This window comes from Pararge aegeria, chromosome 2, assembly GCF_905163445.1.
Source record: "Pararge aegeria chromosome 2, ilParAegt1.1, whole genome shotgun sequence".
In the NCBI taxonomy this organism is placed as follows: Eukaryota; Metazoa; Arthropoda; class Insecta; order Lepidoptera; family Nymphalidae; genus Pararge; species Pararge aegeria.
Window position 1 is genome coordinate 11,875,532 of NC_053181.1, and position 16,971 is coordinate 11,892,502.

The 16,971-nt window shown below is 35.4% G+C and overlaps 1 protein-coding gene across 3 annotated transcripts in view; it reads right to left on the reverse strand.

Annotated features, from left to right (window-relative positions):
• LOC120628320 (C-Maf-inducing protein-like) overlaps positions 1-16,971 on the reverse strand; it is a 50,944-nt gene that overhangs the window by 13,451 nt on the left and 20,522 nt on the right. For all 3 annotated transcript variants that reach the window (XM_039896648.1, XM_039896657.1, XM_039896640.1), the window contains 5 exons: positions 7,023-7,151; positions 5,620-5,670; positions 5,467-5,538; positions 4,306-4,395; positions 2,544-2,782 (listed from right to left, as the gene is read on the reverse strand). In XM_039896648.1, the coding sequence (XP_039752582.1) occupies positions 2,544-2,782; positions 4,306-4,395; positions 5,467-5,538; positions 5,620-5,670; positions 7,023-7,151 (581 nt within the window). The remainder of the gene's footprint in view (positions 1-2,543; positions 2,783-4,305; positions 4,396-5,466; positions 5,539-5,619; positions 5,671-7,022; positions 7,152-16,971) is intronic.

Here is a 16,971-nt window from a genome sequence, read left to right on the forward strand (position 1 = left end):
ACATGAATGATTTTGAGTGTATGGGTGTTTACCCTAACACTGAAAAACATTCATGTTCATCACACAAACATGTTCCAGTTGTGGGAATCGAACCCAAAGCCATGGACTCAGAAAGCAGGGTCGCTGCCCACTGCGCCAGTCGGCCGTCAATAAATTACATAACGGAATAGATGCCTCGCATGTGGTATATGTGCTCCAGACTTTTGAGTATGTAAATCAATAATCAACATAATTTTTGAAGTAAATAAAACATGACACAGGGAATCCGAGTGTGGAAATCAGAGACTTGATCTGTATTCTTTGGCTTACTTTTTATGTGTTCGTTTGAAATAAATAAATTAATTAATTACAGGTTCTTGATGGTACTCCGCGTATTTTTGCCCTTATGGGCGTATACGGTATATGCCAGAACATATCGGGGCATATACCCTTTTTTGTATAAGGATGATAATGATCATGTCTTAGAAAAATATTAAAAATATTAATACGTTAATTGTATACTAACAATATAATTAATAATAATTTACGTATCCTACCCTTCATTAAAAAGTAAAAAAAAAAAAAAAACATATTTTATTATTGATTTATACTGATATTTCCTCCAAGTGCAGTTAAAAACAATTTCTATTCTAATCAATAAAAAATATAAAGGAAAAAAAAGAAAATGTATATTTATGTTCTTACTATGGTAGTTCTTACCGGTAACACGCAGACAGACGCAGAAAATTATAACAAGGTCTAAACTATAAAACTCTATATGAGCACAGCTAGTATAGTTTTAGCGCTCTAATTTCTTGCTAGTCGGGAGCCTTTCTGGCGACCTTGACATCGCCCTAGATTTCCGCGAGAAAAATACCCCGTAAACTTTAACATTAAAATTAAATTAGTCTGAATGTCAACGAGATTTACACCTAATTTACATGAAGGTTATTTATTAAAGTACTTAAAATATTAATGAATTATAACATAAGGCTGCTGTTAACCGCGACTTCGTTCGTAAAATTTTGTAGTATAAACTTTTATACGTCCTTCTACCGTCAACACGTATTATTTCTTATTTAAAACTTTTAATATTACCGCACTCCAACGTCAAAAACATTGGGTTTTTATAGTTATAATCTTTCAAATCCGGCGGTGCATTTCACCCCCTCATTTTTATTTTCGAGCTTAATAAATAATTATATATATAATTCGGTTTCACTCCTATATAATGCCGTAGACTTATAGATCCATATCCCGCCAGCTAAAAGAGCACGGGGTTTTCTGTCTCAGAATGAGATTTAGATCCTAGACTTCTAAAAGTGCGTGTGAAGTATATAAATCTGACAAAGTGCAGATTTATATACTTCAAACGCCCCAGATACCACTGTGGAGAACTCTAAAGCATGCAGGTTCCCTCAATATGTCTTTTCACAAGTAGTACTGAATTACTCCTAACGCTATTGCGCCTTTTGTATTCTACTTCTGTCTTTGTATTTCTATTGTTTTTTTATTATTTTCCTAACTTCCTAGTGGTGTACAAATAAAGAGTTAAATAAATAAAATAAATTGCTTAAAACCCACATAACTCCGAAAAGTTAGAAGTGCGTGCCGGGCATCGAACTCGGTCCCCCGAATGGAAGGCTGAAGTCTAGGCTATCACAGTAATAATACGAGCTTAATAATTATAATAAGATATAGTATTTTTTCGAAATCACTGTCAGAAAGATACTTTAATTTTATTTGTTTGTATAGTCGTCACGTAAAACCGTTGAAGGTCACCTTGGGCAAGCCAAGTCCATGATTCTCTATGGCAATGACATTTTAACTGAGCACGAAAAACATTGCGACGTTAATTTTGACACCTGATATTAAGAAAATTGTCAATTTTTACGTTGTTGTGCTACCACGTAGTGTTTCAATTAGAATGCCATGTAGGTACATTATTTAACTTACTATCTTCTGTATATCATGATGTTAATTATTAAGATTTAAAATAGGTACTCGATTTAGAGAAATAAATATAATTTTTCACTTAATATTACTTTATAAAGAATATTTCCCATATGCAAGGAACACGTTCTTAAAAGTGCCACCCTATGCCCATCAACTTAACGCGTAGGTGTTATGTTTCAACTGCCTGTATTTACAGACAGCCGGTTGGCGCAGTGGGCAGCGACCCTGCTTTCTGAGGCCGTGGGTTCAATTCCCACAAATGGAACGCATTTGTGTGATGAGCACGGATGTTTTTCAGTGTCTGGATGTTTATCTGTATACGATAAGTATTTATGTGTATTATATTCATAAAAATATTTATCAGCTATCTTAGTACCCATGACACAAGCTTCACTTAATTTGAGGCTAGATGGCGATGTGTGTATTGTCGTAGTGTATTTATTTATTTATATTTATTACACCGGCAATCACGCTCTTCATACCGGAACACAGCAATGCATCAACGCTGCTTTGCGGCAGAAATGCTGGCGTCAGTTCTTCCCCGCACGAGCTGTCACAAAAAGCTAAACTACTACTAAAATAAAATGACTAACAAGATAAATGCTGACCTAATATAATCCTTCACAAATTGTCTTGCATGGGGTGCTTTCCCAAAGTCGACGTTCCGGGTGAGGACACGTCGCACAGGCGGAGCGAGGGCGGGCAGCGGAGCGGAGCGCGGCCTGTGTCGACAGAGTCGCGCGAGTAACGCACACAGCTCGCCGTTAACGCAACGCTCCGCTAGCAATGGCGCCGCTACACTGGATATATTTTCCGCCCATTCTTCCCAACCTGGACTTTCTTTCTCCTGGTAATAATAAACACTAACTGAAAAACACGAATATGTAGACATTACAATCAATATCATTTTCATCATAATCAATTTACAAACCCTGACAACCAGATAAATCTTGACGGTTTTATATATAATCACTAGCTGTCCCGGCGAACTTTGTACCGCGCATAATTTTTTATGAATGTTATATTTTAATACTTATTATCCTATTCCGGTCTAAGAGGAATCCAAAAAATCAAATATCATAAAAATTGGTCCAGCCGTTTTTAAGTTACTAAATAGTGTAACTAACACAACTTTCTTTTATATAAAAAGCCGTTATAAGTCCATTAACGGGCCGTTACAAGGATCAGGGTTTCCTCTCAGAATGAGAAGGGTTTAGGTCTTCTTCTTCTTTAAACGCGGGCCGGTAGGCTTTTATAAAGGTCTAATTGTTTGAAATATCAAAATAAATAAAATAATAAAAATTCTAATTAAACGTAATGTATATAATCGTAATGTAGCGTAAATATATATAATCTTATCATAATTTATCATTTCGAAAACTAAACAACGGCTTTTCTGAATCTTATAAAATTTAAATGGGACCAATTAAAGAGTCAACTATCGAGTGAAGAAAAGTCCGTAAAAATACATTCTTATTTTTATAACATTATCAGTTGTTTATTATATACCTACTACGAGTAAGTAAGTCTGTTGTTATGTAAAGCCGTATTAATTGTTGTTGTAACGAGTTGATAATAATTTGTGTAATCTGTCAAATACGTTAACTACGTCAATGTTTCTTAGCAACTGCTGCATAATTAGGTAAAACAACTATCTGTTTAAGCAGCTACCCACTATAGCGTTCAATCGATTTATTATTTTCCGATCCATCTTTTTTAACAAAATTTCAACTCGTTTTGAGGACATCAGCATACGGATATGTTTGTCTCGAAACCCAAAAGTAGTCGAAGTGGTTAAGTTTATCGTAATTTATCGTGTAATCCGTTCGAACTATAAATAGTACGCAGAACGTTCTCCTTCTCAGCAAACCCCGGACCCCGACCGAAATTCGGTCGTACTCTTAGCGCGTATGTCAAGAGTCGAACTCGTAAGTCCAACGCGTGTTTAAAGCGCTCTAACACTCCTGACCTAAAACCAATCCAATCAGGTGAATTCCCAATCCCGTCTCTTCGACCCGGATGATAAATTCACAACGGGCAATGCATGCCAAGAAGAAGCAGTAGGACAGACACAACCAGACAAAATTAAGCTTGTTTGGCGTTTTTGTCATTGTTTTAACTTTTAAAATCTAAACAGAATGTTATATTTTTTTTCTTTCTTTCTATGCACGGTACAGCCACAGGGTGTAACGTGTGGGTGGCCCTATTTCAGATCTTAGAATAAACCATATAAATTTCTCTGGAGGAATTTTGAGGAAAACCTGGCCTGAATGGTGTGATTTTCGAAGGGGTTTTTTTTAAATTTTTTTAGGCGGTGAAGACAGTCACAGAAAGGCCCTAATGAATTGAACAGAAAAAAAATCAACAAACCTCGGAAATCAGGTCTGTAAGAATCTGCAGCGGAGCACGCGTTACACTTTCGTCTTGCAGCGGCGTAGTCATTGCGAAATCCACCATATTCTGATAAAAAGAACAAGAAAAATCTTGAATGCACTTTAAGATTGTAGCGAATTATAGATATTTATTCCATATTGTATGTTATGTATGTAATATTTTGATTGTATTGTTTCGTATTTATAAACCGCCACGTTGGTTTAATGGTTCAAAAGTTCCGACTACGCGATTCCTATGTTCAAACCCCTGGTTAATAATAATTAATAGGTATTGCTTAGAAAATTTTAGTACCAGACCGTTGTAAGGAAATTAGCGACGTACACTCTCGCACCGACCCCTTGACCCTTAAGTTCCGGTTACTATCAGTAACATAACCGACAGATTATGTATTAATTATTTCGTTATACCTGTCTTCTGAGTATACGATTTATAGGCTCCTAAGCGTAGTATAGAGTAAAATGTCAGTGTCAAATTTTGATTAGATTGCTTGCATGCGACTTGAGGAATTACATTCACGTATTAGGAATTTGGGTGCAAAGCAATACGCATTCTTTCACCGAGGATATCGTGTCGGACGGGGTTAGATACTCGTATGTGCGTCACAAATATTTTTTAGGTAGGTTATTTTTAAGTGGATATTTTACTTAATTACAAGTACGTTGGTCGTTGACGTATGTACACAGTTACTACTTTAATCTTGTAAGTGGACTTAAGAGACTATAAGTATTTAGGTTGTGATTATAATAAATAATAATAATAAATATACTACGACAATACAAGCATCGCCATCTAGTCCCAAAGTAAGCGTAGCTTATATTATGGGTACTTAAATAATTGATGAATAATTTTAAGAATAATATACATACATTATTATAATATATAGATTAACACTCAGACACTGAAAAACATTCGTGTTCATCACACAAACATTGTCCAGTTGTGGGAATCGAACCCACGGCCTTAGACTCAGAAAGCAGGGTCGCTGCCCACTGCGCCAGTCGGCCGTCAAATGTGTGATTGTATGAGAGTTGACGAAAGCAATCGTGTCCATTCAATAAAATATCACAACAAGCTTGGTAACAGTTACATTAGAGTTCCTTTTATTGTGCAGATCAATAATTAATATGTTCTACTAACCTTTAATTCTTTCAGCACAACTTCTCTTCTAACGGACTTCGTTAAGAAATTTCGGTATCTAATCATGTTTCTCTGCAATAGGAAATAAAATTTAATTTTTTCTTAAATAATCTTAATATAAAAATTATTAACAAAAAAAATGGTGTTTCTTACCCTCCATACGATTGAGTAGTACCACTGGTCTCTTGTGTAAGCATCGTTTGCCTAAAGAAAGAAAAATCTACGTTAATTTACAGAGCAATGATATGAAAAGCAAAAACTGGTGTAAAACCGGTGAAATGTGCTTAGTGTCTTGAAAAAACAAGTTTATAATATATAAAAAAATATACATCATATTAAGAATCACATCCATGTTTTGTTGTTTGCAAATAAACAAGCAGCCATGTAGGTAAAGAAAATTTCTAAAAAATAAACACACATTTTTGAACGGAGGTAAGAGTAAATCTAGTAAGTAATCTTTTAATGTAGTTTTACTGAATTATCAGACAGATATTATATTGTTACCTATTGCAAAGGTCAGAATAGTATCGCTTCGTACTTCGTACCATGAAAAGTACAATGTAATCGGTACAGAATTACGTCAAAGTCATTAAAATAAATATAAATTTCCAGTTTATATTTTACCTACTTCCAAGGGAATTAACCCCCGTATTATCTATATAGAAATATTTTCCTATGTATATATTGTAGACAACAATAACTGCTAGATCATAACCATTTCATACGTGCATTAAAATGAAGGTTGGTTATTGGTACGTATACAAATTCAAATTTCAAATTCAAAATTCATTTATAAGCACAATATAAGCACTTTTGAAACGTCAAGTCTGTCGTACAGTTGACCTTTCCTTTTTAATGTTTGAAGAAACTACCCTATTGATTTGAAAAATAATTAATTACACCAATAATTATATTGTAATTAAATCTTGAACTGTCACACTGAAATTAAGTAAACTAAAGATGAAGGTAAGTTTAACTGCCCGTTCATATTTTATATCCCGGTCAAATTTGATTTTCGGGAAGACATTCTAAACGACCCTGACGGTCAACTTAAATCGGTCGGCTTAAATTTTAAGGGCCTTAAAAATTGACGTGTCATAACGTCGTATTAACTATGCACACTCTGGCATTTGAAAGGTGTCAGATGTGATTTATCACAGTGGCGTCCACAAGGTTTTTGACCAGGGTATGCATAAATAAGAAAGATGGCATGAAATGGAAATTGTCTTCTCCTTTATGAGACATAAAATAATTTTAGGATAGGCAGTGGTTTTTTGCTTGTATGAAGTGCACGCCACTGAATTTTATCACAATGTAAATCATTGAATAATATCATTTCGACATAAATCCAGATAAAACCCTACATAATTATGGCTTGGTTGCAAAAAGTTAGCCCCTAAATCTGCCAAATTAGGGGTTCCTTTTGCCTATGAAATTAATAAAGATTGGAGTCGTCGAATGGCGGCTGAATCGTCCCCTAAGGAGCACCTATCTTGACTATGAATTCCAGTAAATATTATTTGTTAAATATTCAAAAATATAAGCATTTATTCCACCTGCAGCAGCAGCGATCCATGAGGCATCACAATTCGTAAGCAGTATTTCCTCGCGGGGTCCCAGCGGGAGATGCAGTACACTTCTTGCATGCAGCTGTATGACAAGGGACGCTCCAGGAGACCAGAAGGCTGTAACAATTTGTGTCTTTTATAAATAGATCTTCTCATTTTTTTTAGGTTTGAGGTTGTTAATAATATAAGTATCTACCTACACGTTGATTGTTATCTTTATCAACCCATTGCCGATCTCCTCTCAGAACAAGACCATAGTCTATCAAGCCGCCGTAGGCCAAGCGCGGATTGGTAGACTTCATACTCCTTTGAGGACATTACTCTCAGTTTTTCTCACTATTAGATATATGTTTTCGGGCACCCATAGGTAAGTAAAGCGATATTTAATTGCTTAAATAAAACCTACACGTTAGTTCTTACGTATTTATTAGATTTGTGTTCAACCGAATCGGCGGCGGTTGTGTTTTAAAATTATGTAAAATTCACAGAAAGCGTTGGCAGATAATAAAAATTAAAATATCAAGAAATCAGACAGGTTTTTTGGGCACACTAGCAATGGTAATGTTTATTAATCATACCTACTGTATTTCAAAAAAATGCAAACCATTTTTAATAGTAAATGGGATAAGTACTATTAAAAAAAAACTAACCGGAATCATGAAACCTTTACTACCTGTTAATTTAATTGTAATTAAAAGCCAATTGGCGTTCATTATTTTGACTCGGTCAATGCCATAATTTGCCAAAAAAATGGGGTTCGGTCTCCAATGATTTAAAATAATTCACATATTTATTTGAAACATCTTATAAAAATTAATTGTTCAACGCCGCAGCCGAACAGTGCACTATTTTAACGTCCGATGTCACATACCTACTAACAAGAAAACCGCTAGTGAGGTTTTTAAGTTCACATTGTTTTTTGTCGATTTCTCAGTCCTCCGATAAGGCAAGGTAAAGGTCATATAATTGTTATAAAGAGATCATAAAGGAAAAATCTAACACATAAAAAAACTAATCGATTTGAAATAGAAAAAAAAGCAGCTTTTTTTAATCGTTGTATTGTTATTATAAACTTGTCAAAGTCAAAGTCAAAAATATCTTTGTTCAAATAGGCCCATAGGTGGCACTTTTGATGCGTACATAAGAATTACACGGTAGTGAGATGATGGCGATAATCCTTTATCTTGACCGCCTATAGTCTTTTGGATATAGCAGCGGATAAGGATTTTTCTGGCAAACGGAACATCCGGATTTCTCAGGCAACCGAGGGTTTCCCCAATACTCCACACTAATGTGGAGTCAAACAGCAAAGCAAAAAAAGGCTGTAACTATTTGACCCATAAAGATTTTTTTTGTTTACGGTTTAGTTTTCACCAACTATGTAACATAATTCTAAAACGAACGGAAAATGCACTCTTGATAGCGAACCTATTATATTGCGGGAATCAAAAATGTACCTACCTATTTACTTTAAATCGAAATCCATAAAAAAATTATTAATCTGTCCATCTATATTCTCTGTGATACACCGCCATCATTTTAATCGACTGTTGTCTTGCCATATAAGAAAACAGCTTTGAATATTTCCTGTAGAGACTGCCATATCTATAAGTAGGTACATACTTTATCAAAGAGATGTTTTCCTAAGTTCCTCCAACTAAAGTTATGTAGCGCTATCCAGGTGATATAGGTACTTGTTATAAGAACGGGCACGTGCCTCTTCGCCCCTCATACCTTCATCGATTTTCGCATAACATGAGCTGGGAATTAGTAAGAACGAATACTCCATCCATGATGTTGAAATAAGTGCCTTATAATAAGCTTAAGAAATTAATCTTCACAGCATAACTTTTTTAAATGTATCTGTCTGGCTGTTTGACCGGATGAATCTTCGTAAAGGCTGAACCGATGTAACGCACTTTCAGCGGTAGTGAAATTAAGTTTGGAATGCTATATATTATAGGTTTTTACTATATTTTTGGAGTAATAGATAATATCTTTTATAGTAATAAAGGCCAATGTAACGGGAAATCGGAGAATCTAGCAGGCAAATAGGCTGGGTAGCTTCCTTCCTAAGAAAACCCTTCCTTCTTACAAAGAAAGGGATTGCTTTTTAAGGTACCTAAGTACTTACCAGAAGGTAAACAAAAAAATTATTACTCAACGTACTAAACAATCTTAGCTTTGTTTTTATAAAATTTTAATATTATTTCATGAGAGTATCTAGATGATAAAAAAATCCCAATCGCAAAATTAGTGTTGGTTTTATATTGTAATACATGTTATGAAATTGACTTTTTAGGAAGCGAAATTTAAACATTTTTTTTATTTTCCAAAAATGTTTCCATTTAACAAGTTGGTGGTATTTTTGGCCGTTAATGACGATGCAATTTTGCCATTTCATTGCAAGGTCATTGATGCCTCTGCTATGTAAAAAGGGCGCTGACAGTCGACCTTCAATGGTCAATTTATACAGTTACATGCAAACGAGTGCGATTATGAATATTTATTAAGTATAACTTGGCCCCGTTGGTTTGAAATTATTAATAACTTACGAACGAACGATTACATTTGGCTTTAGGGCAGGCTCTTAATTACCGGCCAAGTAGAAGAACAAAAGTTAAACTAAATATTATTTGTATACAACGTGTAACGGAATTACGAAATACTGTTGTAGGGTGCATAGGTATGTATATTTCATAAGGAATCACCCTGTAAAAATATTAAATCAAAAAAGCATATTTATTTTTCCATATAAACTTGAATTCAAAATATTCGAAGTCACTAATGAAAACCCTATTGAAGGTAAAAGACCGACACGCGATTAGTACCTACGCTACTCGACGCGTACCTAATAAAGTGACAGGAATTACTTGATTTTCCTTTTGCATGTGATGTTAGGGCTGTATCTGATTTCTTTCAGTAAAAACAATGGCAATGGTTTAATCAAAAACTACTAGCGTTTCGGTTTTACAGATAAGTCTCAGAGACAACAAATAATGTACCTCTAAAGACAATGAAGTATTATTTCTGTTTTCGTTTACACGTTGTATAAAAAAAAGCAATATTTCATAGGCAAAAATGTAAAAAAATACCCTACGCATATATACAATACGCATTATATAACAAGAGTTAGGTACACAAAACACACATCTAAACACCCTGATTTAGATATTTCATGTATTTATGATACCCCTTTGTGAGCATTAAATTATAAATTTTGGTATATTACTATTATAACAATCTTGTATACAAATACACAACGCGTCAAGTAAAAAGAGCTCTGTCGGTCTCACTGCGCAAGTAACAATTTTGTGCAAATAACTTATGAATTATAGTGTTTTATTGTAATACCTAAGCTTAATAAATATAACCTAAAATAAACTATTTAAAACTAAATAAAATCTAAAACGTCCTCGAAACCACCGCAGCGAGGCACAGTTCCTAAGATGCTGTCAGCATTGCCCCTTTGGATGGCCAAACTAATTCGTTGGCCAAGGTAACTGCCCGCTCTAGGATCACCGGTAGACTCGATAACCCTTTTCGATAATTCTTTGAAAAGGGCTCTTGCCTCCGGACCCCACGGTCCCAAAGTCTCTTCTCCAAAAGGCACAAAAATGAAGCTGTTATCCAGGTTTTCATATTTACGCCTCTTGGCCTGCTCGGCAATATATATATATAATAATATTAAGTATTCATCAGGAATTAATGTAATGGCACTCATTCGCATGCAAGTGGTATACCTAGATACCTTTCACTAGATGGCTGTTTTCCTCAATTGACTTTTGGTACATATTAATTGCTAATTAACTTTTTAAGTATTTAAGGTGAGGCTACACTATGCCGTGTGGTGACGCATTTGTGACGAGTATTGACCACCCCTTCGCTTCGGATTTCATACGGGAAGACTAAGAGAATAGAACGGAGAAAGGTCAGCGGCATTCTACTGTGCTACTTCTACAATCTACTGCGATCACGAACTCGTCTGCCAAGCTTGCTGATTACGAACAGCGGACAAACTCTACCATCAGGCCTTTAGTCCAGCAATAGTCTTTTATAGGCTCTTGATGAAGTTAAGGCCAAAACATGGAGTCCAGGCTGCTTCCTTAACGACATTTAACTTAATGTAAAAATATTAAAGCAGTAGGAAAACTACGATTACTAGCCTAGTTTTTAGATCTACACTTTCAGTTAGCCGATTTCGAGGCCCAGCACATCTTGGGTTAAAAATAATATAATTTTTTTTTTGCCACCGACAAATCCTTCTGCTTTCTTAACGACATTTAACTTAATGTAAAAATATTAAAGCAGTAGGAAAACTACGATTACTAGCCTAGTTTTTAGATCTACACTTTCAGTTAGCCGATTTCGAGGCCCAGCACACCTTGTCGCTATCTTGGGTTAAAAATAATATAATTTTTTTTTTGCCACCGAGAAATCCTTCAAAACGATATTGTTAAGTTGAGAATTTGTCATAGATGCCATATTGGATTTCAAAAGTAATATCATATTCATTCTCAACCTCATCAACAATTCACAAATTTGGAATTTTCTGCTGACGGACAAACAGACAGTCATACCCTACGAAACTTCAATAGAAGTGTGAAATACAAATTATTATTAGTTTCAATCTTTACAAAAAAGTGATATTGGAGTTTTAAAAAACGAAAGATTTGGTTTTGAAACAATCGAGTTTAACAGCCGTAATTATCACCATCATATCAACTCATTACCGGTCTCCTACATGGCACGGGTCTCGTCCCAAAATGAGAAGGTGTTAAGGCCGTAGTCCACCAATCCCAGTGCGGATTGGCAGACTCCACAGGCTTTTGAGAACATTATGGAGAACTCTCAGGCATGCATGGTTTCCTCACGATGTATTCCTTTCGTTTTTCGAAGCAAGTGATATATTAATAATTAGAACGCACATAACTAAGGAACTTTTGAGGTGCGTGCTGGGATTCGAACTCGGCTTCCCGAAAGCGAAGTCGACTTCCTACTCACAGGGTTATAGGTCTTACCACTGATAATTTTAGAGGTTTCTAATGTGATTTCGTAAATAAACACTTTTTTTGCGCTTATTACCTCGAGGCTGCAACAAAGTCGCGATGGTCCATGCCTATCTCGTAGGGATAATCCACAATATTCATTTTTTATCCTTTATTTTTTACGACTTTTTGGCTTACTTACGAAAGTATTTTAAGCAATACTACATTAATCCTTATCTAATTATTAAGTACCCTCAATGCATTATGCATTTAATATAGATCAATATGACCCTTTACAGCATGTAATTTAAATGATCATTTTAGAAGATATTAGATTATAAATGCAGGGACATAGCGGTAGCGGCGGGTACCGCCTGGCCGGCGCGGCGGCGAGTGTGAGTCAAAAACAGCTTTGAACGTCTTATATAAAGCCATTCTGCAGTAAATTTAGTATCAGAATTGCACCCGTTCGAAGCCGGGGCGGGTCGCTAGTTTTACATAAATTAAACTGACAACCCAGAGGAGCGTAGTTAATTAATTTCACAATTGGGTCTCGTTTCTCTACTGCTGTAGCGTGTATATTTACCGTGGACGAGTCTTGTGATTGATCGTTGGCAGGACGAAAACTTGAACACCGCAAAGCACCGTAGATCGGACGCGTGTTACCTTCGCTTTAATAAATTTCCTACTTTCTGATCGGGGACGGTAAACACGTCGGCGTGGGTCGATCGTCAGAGGTGTTTTTACGTGACGCGATCTATACACTGACTGAACTGTGCTCGGTGTTTGACACGTGGAACGTGGACTGTCGGTCGTCGGAGCATTGGCCGTTGGGGATCGATTGGAAGGCGAGCGGGTGGCCGTGACGTCAGAGACTCATCCCATGCACTTCGCTAGCGGATGGCCTTCTCGAAAACTGCACTCACGCAGTTTACCTTCGACTATTTAATTTCCAGCTCGACTTTTAGCCTTTAACCTATCTACTATTTTATGTTTGATGGTTTGAATATCCTTTAAGTACACACCTACCTACATATTACATAATATCATAATTATCATCCTCAAGTTAATCCGAACTGTTTGATAATGAGAAGTTCCTAGACGGAAAACTCAAAAATATTTTTGCCCCTCCAGGGAATCCAATCTGTACTATAAGGAGGCAGTTATATGTATTGAAAATTACATACCTAGGTTCTTATAAATTATTTATTCTGTGCGTTTGGGTTCCATATTAACGCACAGAATAAATAATTTATAAGAACATACTAGGTATAATGTCTTCTCTAACCGTTGAGCTGTTTCTATGGTCATAGGAAATGGCAAATTCTCAAGTTACACTACCTACTACTACTAAAACCATTAAAATAAACTCCTAAGCGGTTTCCATAGCAAAAAACTGTTATGTTATATTTTTTAAATACTATTAATTTAAAATAAAACTTTTTAAATAATATAAATGGCTACAAGGCCAACAAGAGCTTTAAAATATTTCATGCAATAAAAATAAACAACCATCACTTTTCTACGATCATGGCATTTGAGTCATGGCGTCATGAGATAAAAATTGTTTTAGACGAACATATCCATCACATCCTATGTGATCTGTATTAAGAAAGTTTCGTTGACGACCAGCGCGGGCGCTACCAGGGCCGATACAACGTATTCTAGGTAAATCTAAGACCTAAATAGGTAATAGTAGGGCTCAATAGTATCGCAACGTATTTGAATCATGTAGGTACTTTTTAAATATTGTGAGCGTGTTGTTTTGTTAATACATTTGCTACCTTTCCACAGATGACGTCAAGAGAGTCTGTTTTAAAAACAAATTTCTGTTTTGCGAACCTAAATATTTATTTCGCCTTCGTGTCTGTGAACATTATCGCTTTAGGTATGCAAGCAGCAAGTCTACGTTGTAAACACGCCAAGTGAAATCAACGGTAGGTACGCTATAATATTTTATCGCAGACAGATATAGTAACCACCACAGCACAGAATAGCTGATAAGTAAAGAAGTTGCTCTCCTTTGATCTTGACAAATGCCGCCCTTTTACTAGCCTACAAGTCGAGTACCTACTGCATACGTTGTAAATTATACCTTACCATCACGAGCACTAGATCGCAATTCATATGCTTAGAAGGCAAGAAGGCGAGCGATCACTAACGAGGTTGTAGTTTGAGTGCCTTCAATACACACGAGTTTTGAGTTCGCAATTTCTCGTTGGTACGTAGATATGTAATGCTACAGAAACCTACACCAATGATTAAGTATTAAAACAAATATTTGATTATCTATAATTATGTAATAGCAGCAGCAGCGTGGTGGGTCTATGTTCTAAAGCATCTTTTCCTACGAGAGACCAGGTCTGTGGTAGCAGAAGGATATGAATAGAATGATGATAATAATAATATTTATTATTACTAGGTAATAGGTATCCAGAAGTTTTTAAAATCAAAATAAAAATATAAAGCGTGTAAAAAGCACATTAACAGTAGATCTCTATATGATTCAGAAAACAGAAAAACAGAATAAAATAAATATTTGAGGGGGCTGCCATGATTTATTTTCCGTTTTTACCGATAAATAATGGTACGGAACCCTTCGTGCGCAAGTCCGACTCGCACTTGACCGGTTTTTATTTATGAACTTCGTAATAATATTACTTACTTGCTATTTATGAATGCTCAAAATGGAACCTTATTTGTAAACTAGACTTTAGTCATAGCGTAGAAACTATTTAGTGACGCACGAACGTTACGTTATCTGCTCATTGACCTCATTAAAATAACGATAAAACTAAAATAATTCAATTTAAATCCATGGAACTAATAAATATATTGCAAGCGTAACTTATTGCCACTGGGGAAAACAGCATACTACTACGTCAGTGGATAGATGGCAGTCCTGGGGCAGGTAGTATGTACCAACTAGAACGGCCACCCAGCACTAGAATCCGTATGGACAGTTATCACGCATATGCAAAGAACGAAAAAAAAGAAGAACCTTTCTAACAAATTGACATGCCAAATGTCTATATGAATTGATCACGCAAAATACGTGATTGGTTCTACTGTATATCATGCAGCACGGGACCAGCCGTGATTGGTTAATCTGTCGTGACTAGCGATCTAAACGCATGCAGGGCACAGTTTATAAGCCACTCCCATCGACGCTATGTTTTCGTTAGGAGCTATTTTTTGCTCACATGCTCACATGATAATCATCATCATCTTTAGGACAAATCAATTAAATTTTTGTTAAATTTGTCACTTTTGCACAAATATAAAACGACTGTCACAGTTCCAGTCGTCTGTCACAGAAATAAAAAATACAATTATAAGTATTTTGATTTCTGTGAAATACAATTTATTTTATGTTATAATTAAACTGGCTGTACCTCGAGGTTTTACCGGCTTTGACTAAAGGTGGCTAAACATAGCCACCAACCTAATTACATTGGCCACTATAATAGCTTATTTCAGGACCCCTCCTAAACGCACGACTAAATAAAATACTACAACGGGCAAGGATTATCTACATAATACTGTCTTGATAATAAACTGACTGCTTTTTTTAAGGATATTCATTTTATGCCTAAAAATAATGATTGAAGAAAGTCACATTTTAACTTTTAGTTATTTTTCGACCAAAATGTGTTACTGTGGCTTAATGTTTAAGAAATAAAATGTGTTACTGTGGCTTAATGTTTAAATGGTTCTTCAGGATATATTAGGTTAAAAATGGCGCAAAGATATTAAAATCGAGTTTGCCAAGTTTATCAATTACACGCAAACAAACAAATATCTCCTCTTTGTAATATTGCTATAGATTAATTATTTATAAATGGTTATGTTGTATTATGCAGTTTATATTGGTTACGGAAGCATTGTGCATAAATATACAACACATTGAAAAAACAAAACGCGTAATGCGATGTGAGTAAAGTCAACAATATTTTCTAACTATCTGTTGCCCATGACCTTCGTCCGCGTTTATTATGATTTTTTTACAAATCCTGTCGGAACTGTTTTATTTTTTTTATTTAAACTCTTCGTTTTTACACCACTACACAGTTAGGAAATAAAGGACGAAAAGAGAGAAACACAAAGACTGGAGTAGAATACAAAAGGTGGCCTTATCGCTTAAAAGCGACTTCTGCCAGGCAACCTTAGGATTAGGACAACAAGAGCAAGAACAAGTAGGTGGTGTAAAATTATTATAAACATAGACACAAATAAATTAAAAATATATCTATATATTTTTATTTTTATTTTCCTTGGATAAAAAATATAGCCTATGTTATATGTTACTCTTCTTCATTCCAACTATCCGACTTTCTATGCCAAATTCAAATAGATTGGTTTAATTGGGGCCAGAAGGTCTTAATAACAAACGAAGAAATACGCTTTGGCAATTATAATATTAGTAAGGATGAGTAAATTTTTAGAACGTTTCCCTTTAGTAATCTCACATAATCTCATTGGTGGATCAAGCATGATTTTTTCAGTGCGTTATATGTGGGTGCGTACCACACCCGGTTATCCGACTTTCTCCATCCCCCGTCACTCTATTTTTGTGTGAATTTTGTACAGTGGTAGAATTGTGGCTTGTACAGAGTTTTTAAAAAGGGTATGCGGAAAGCAGGAAGATGGCGTAGAAAGAAAAAGTACTCTTATTATACGAGTTATGTGATTTTTTTTGGGGTAGATAGTGCTTTTGGACATGTTTTTTTCTTTTATTTAAATAACTATATTACTACAATACACAGATCGCCTTCTAGCCCCAAAGTAGGCGTAGCTTGTGTTATGGGTACTAAGATGACTGATGAATATTTTTTTATGAATAATATACATAAATACTTAAAATATACAGATAAACACCAAGACACAGAAAAACTAATGTTCATCACACAAACATTTTCCAGTTGTGGGAATCGAACCCACGGCCTTGG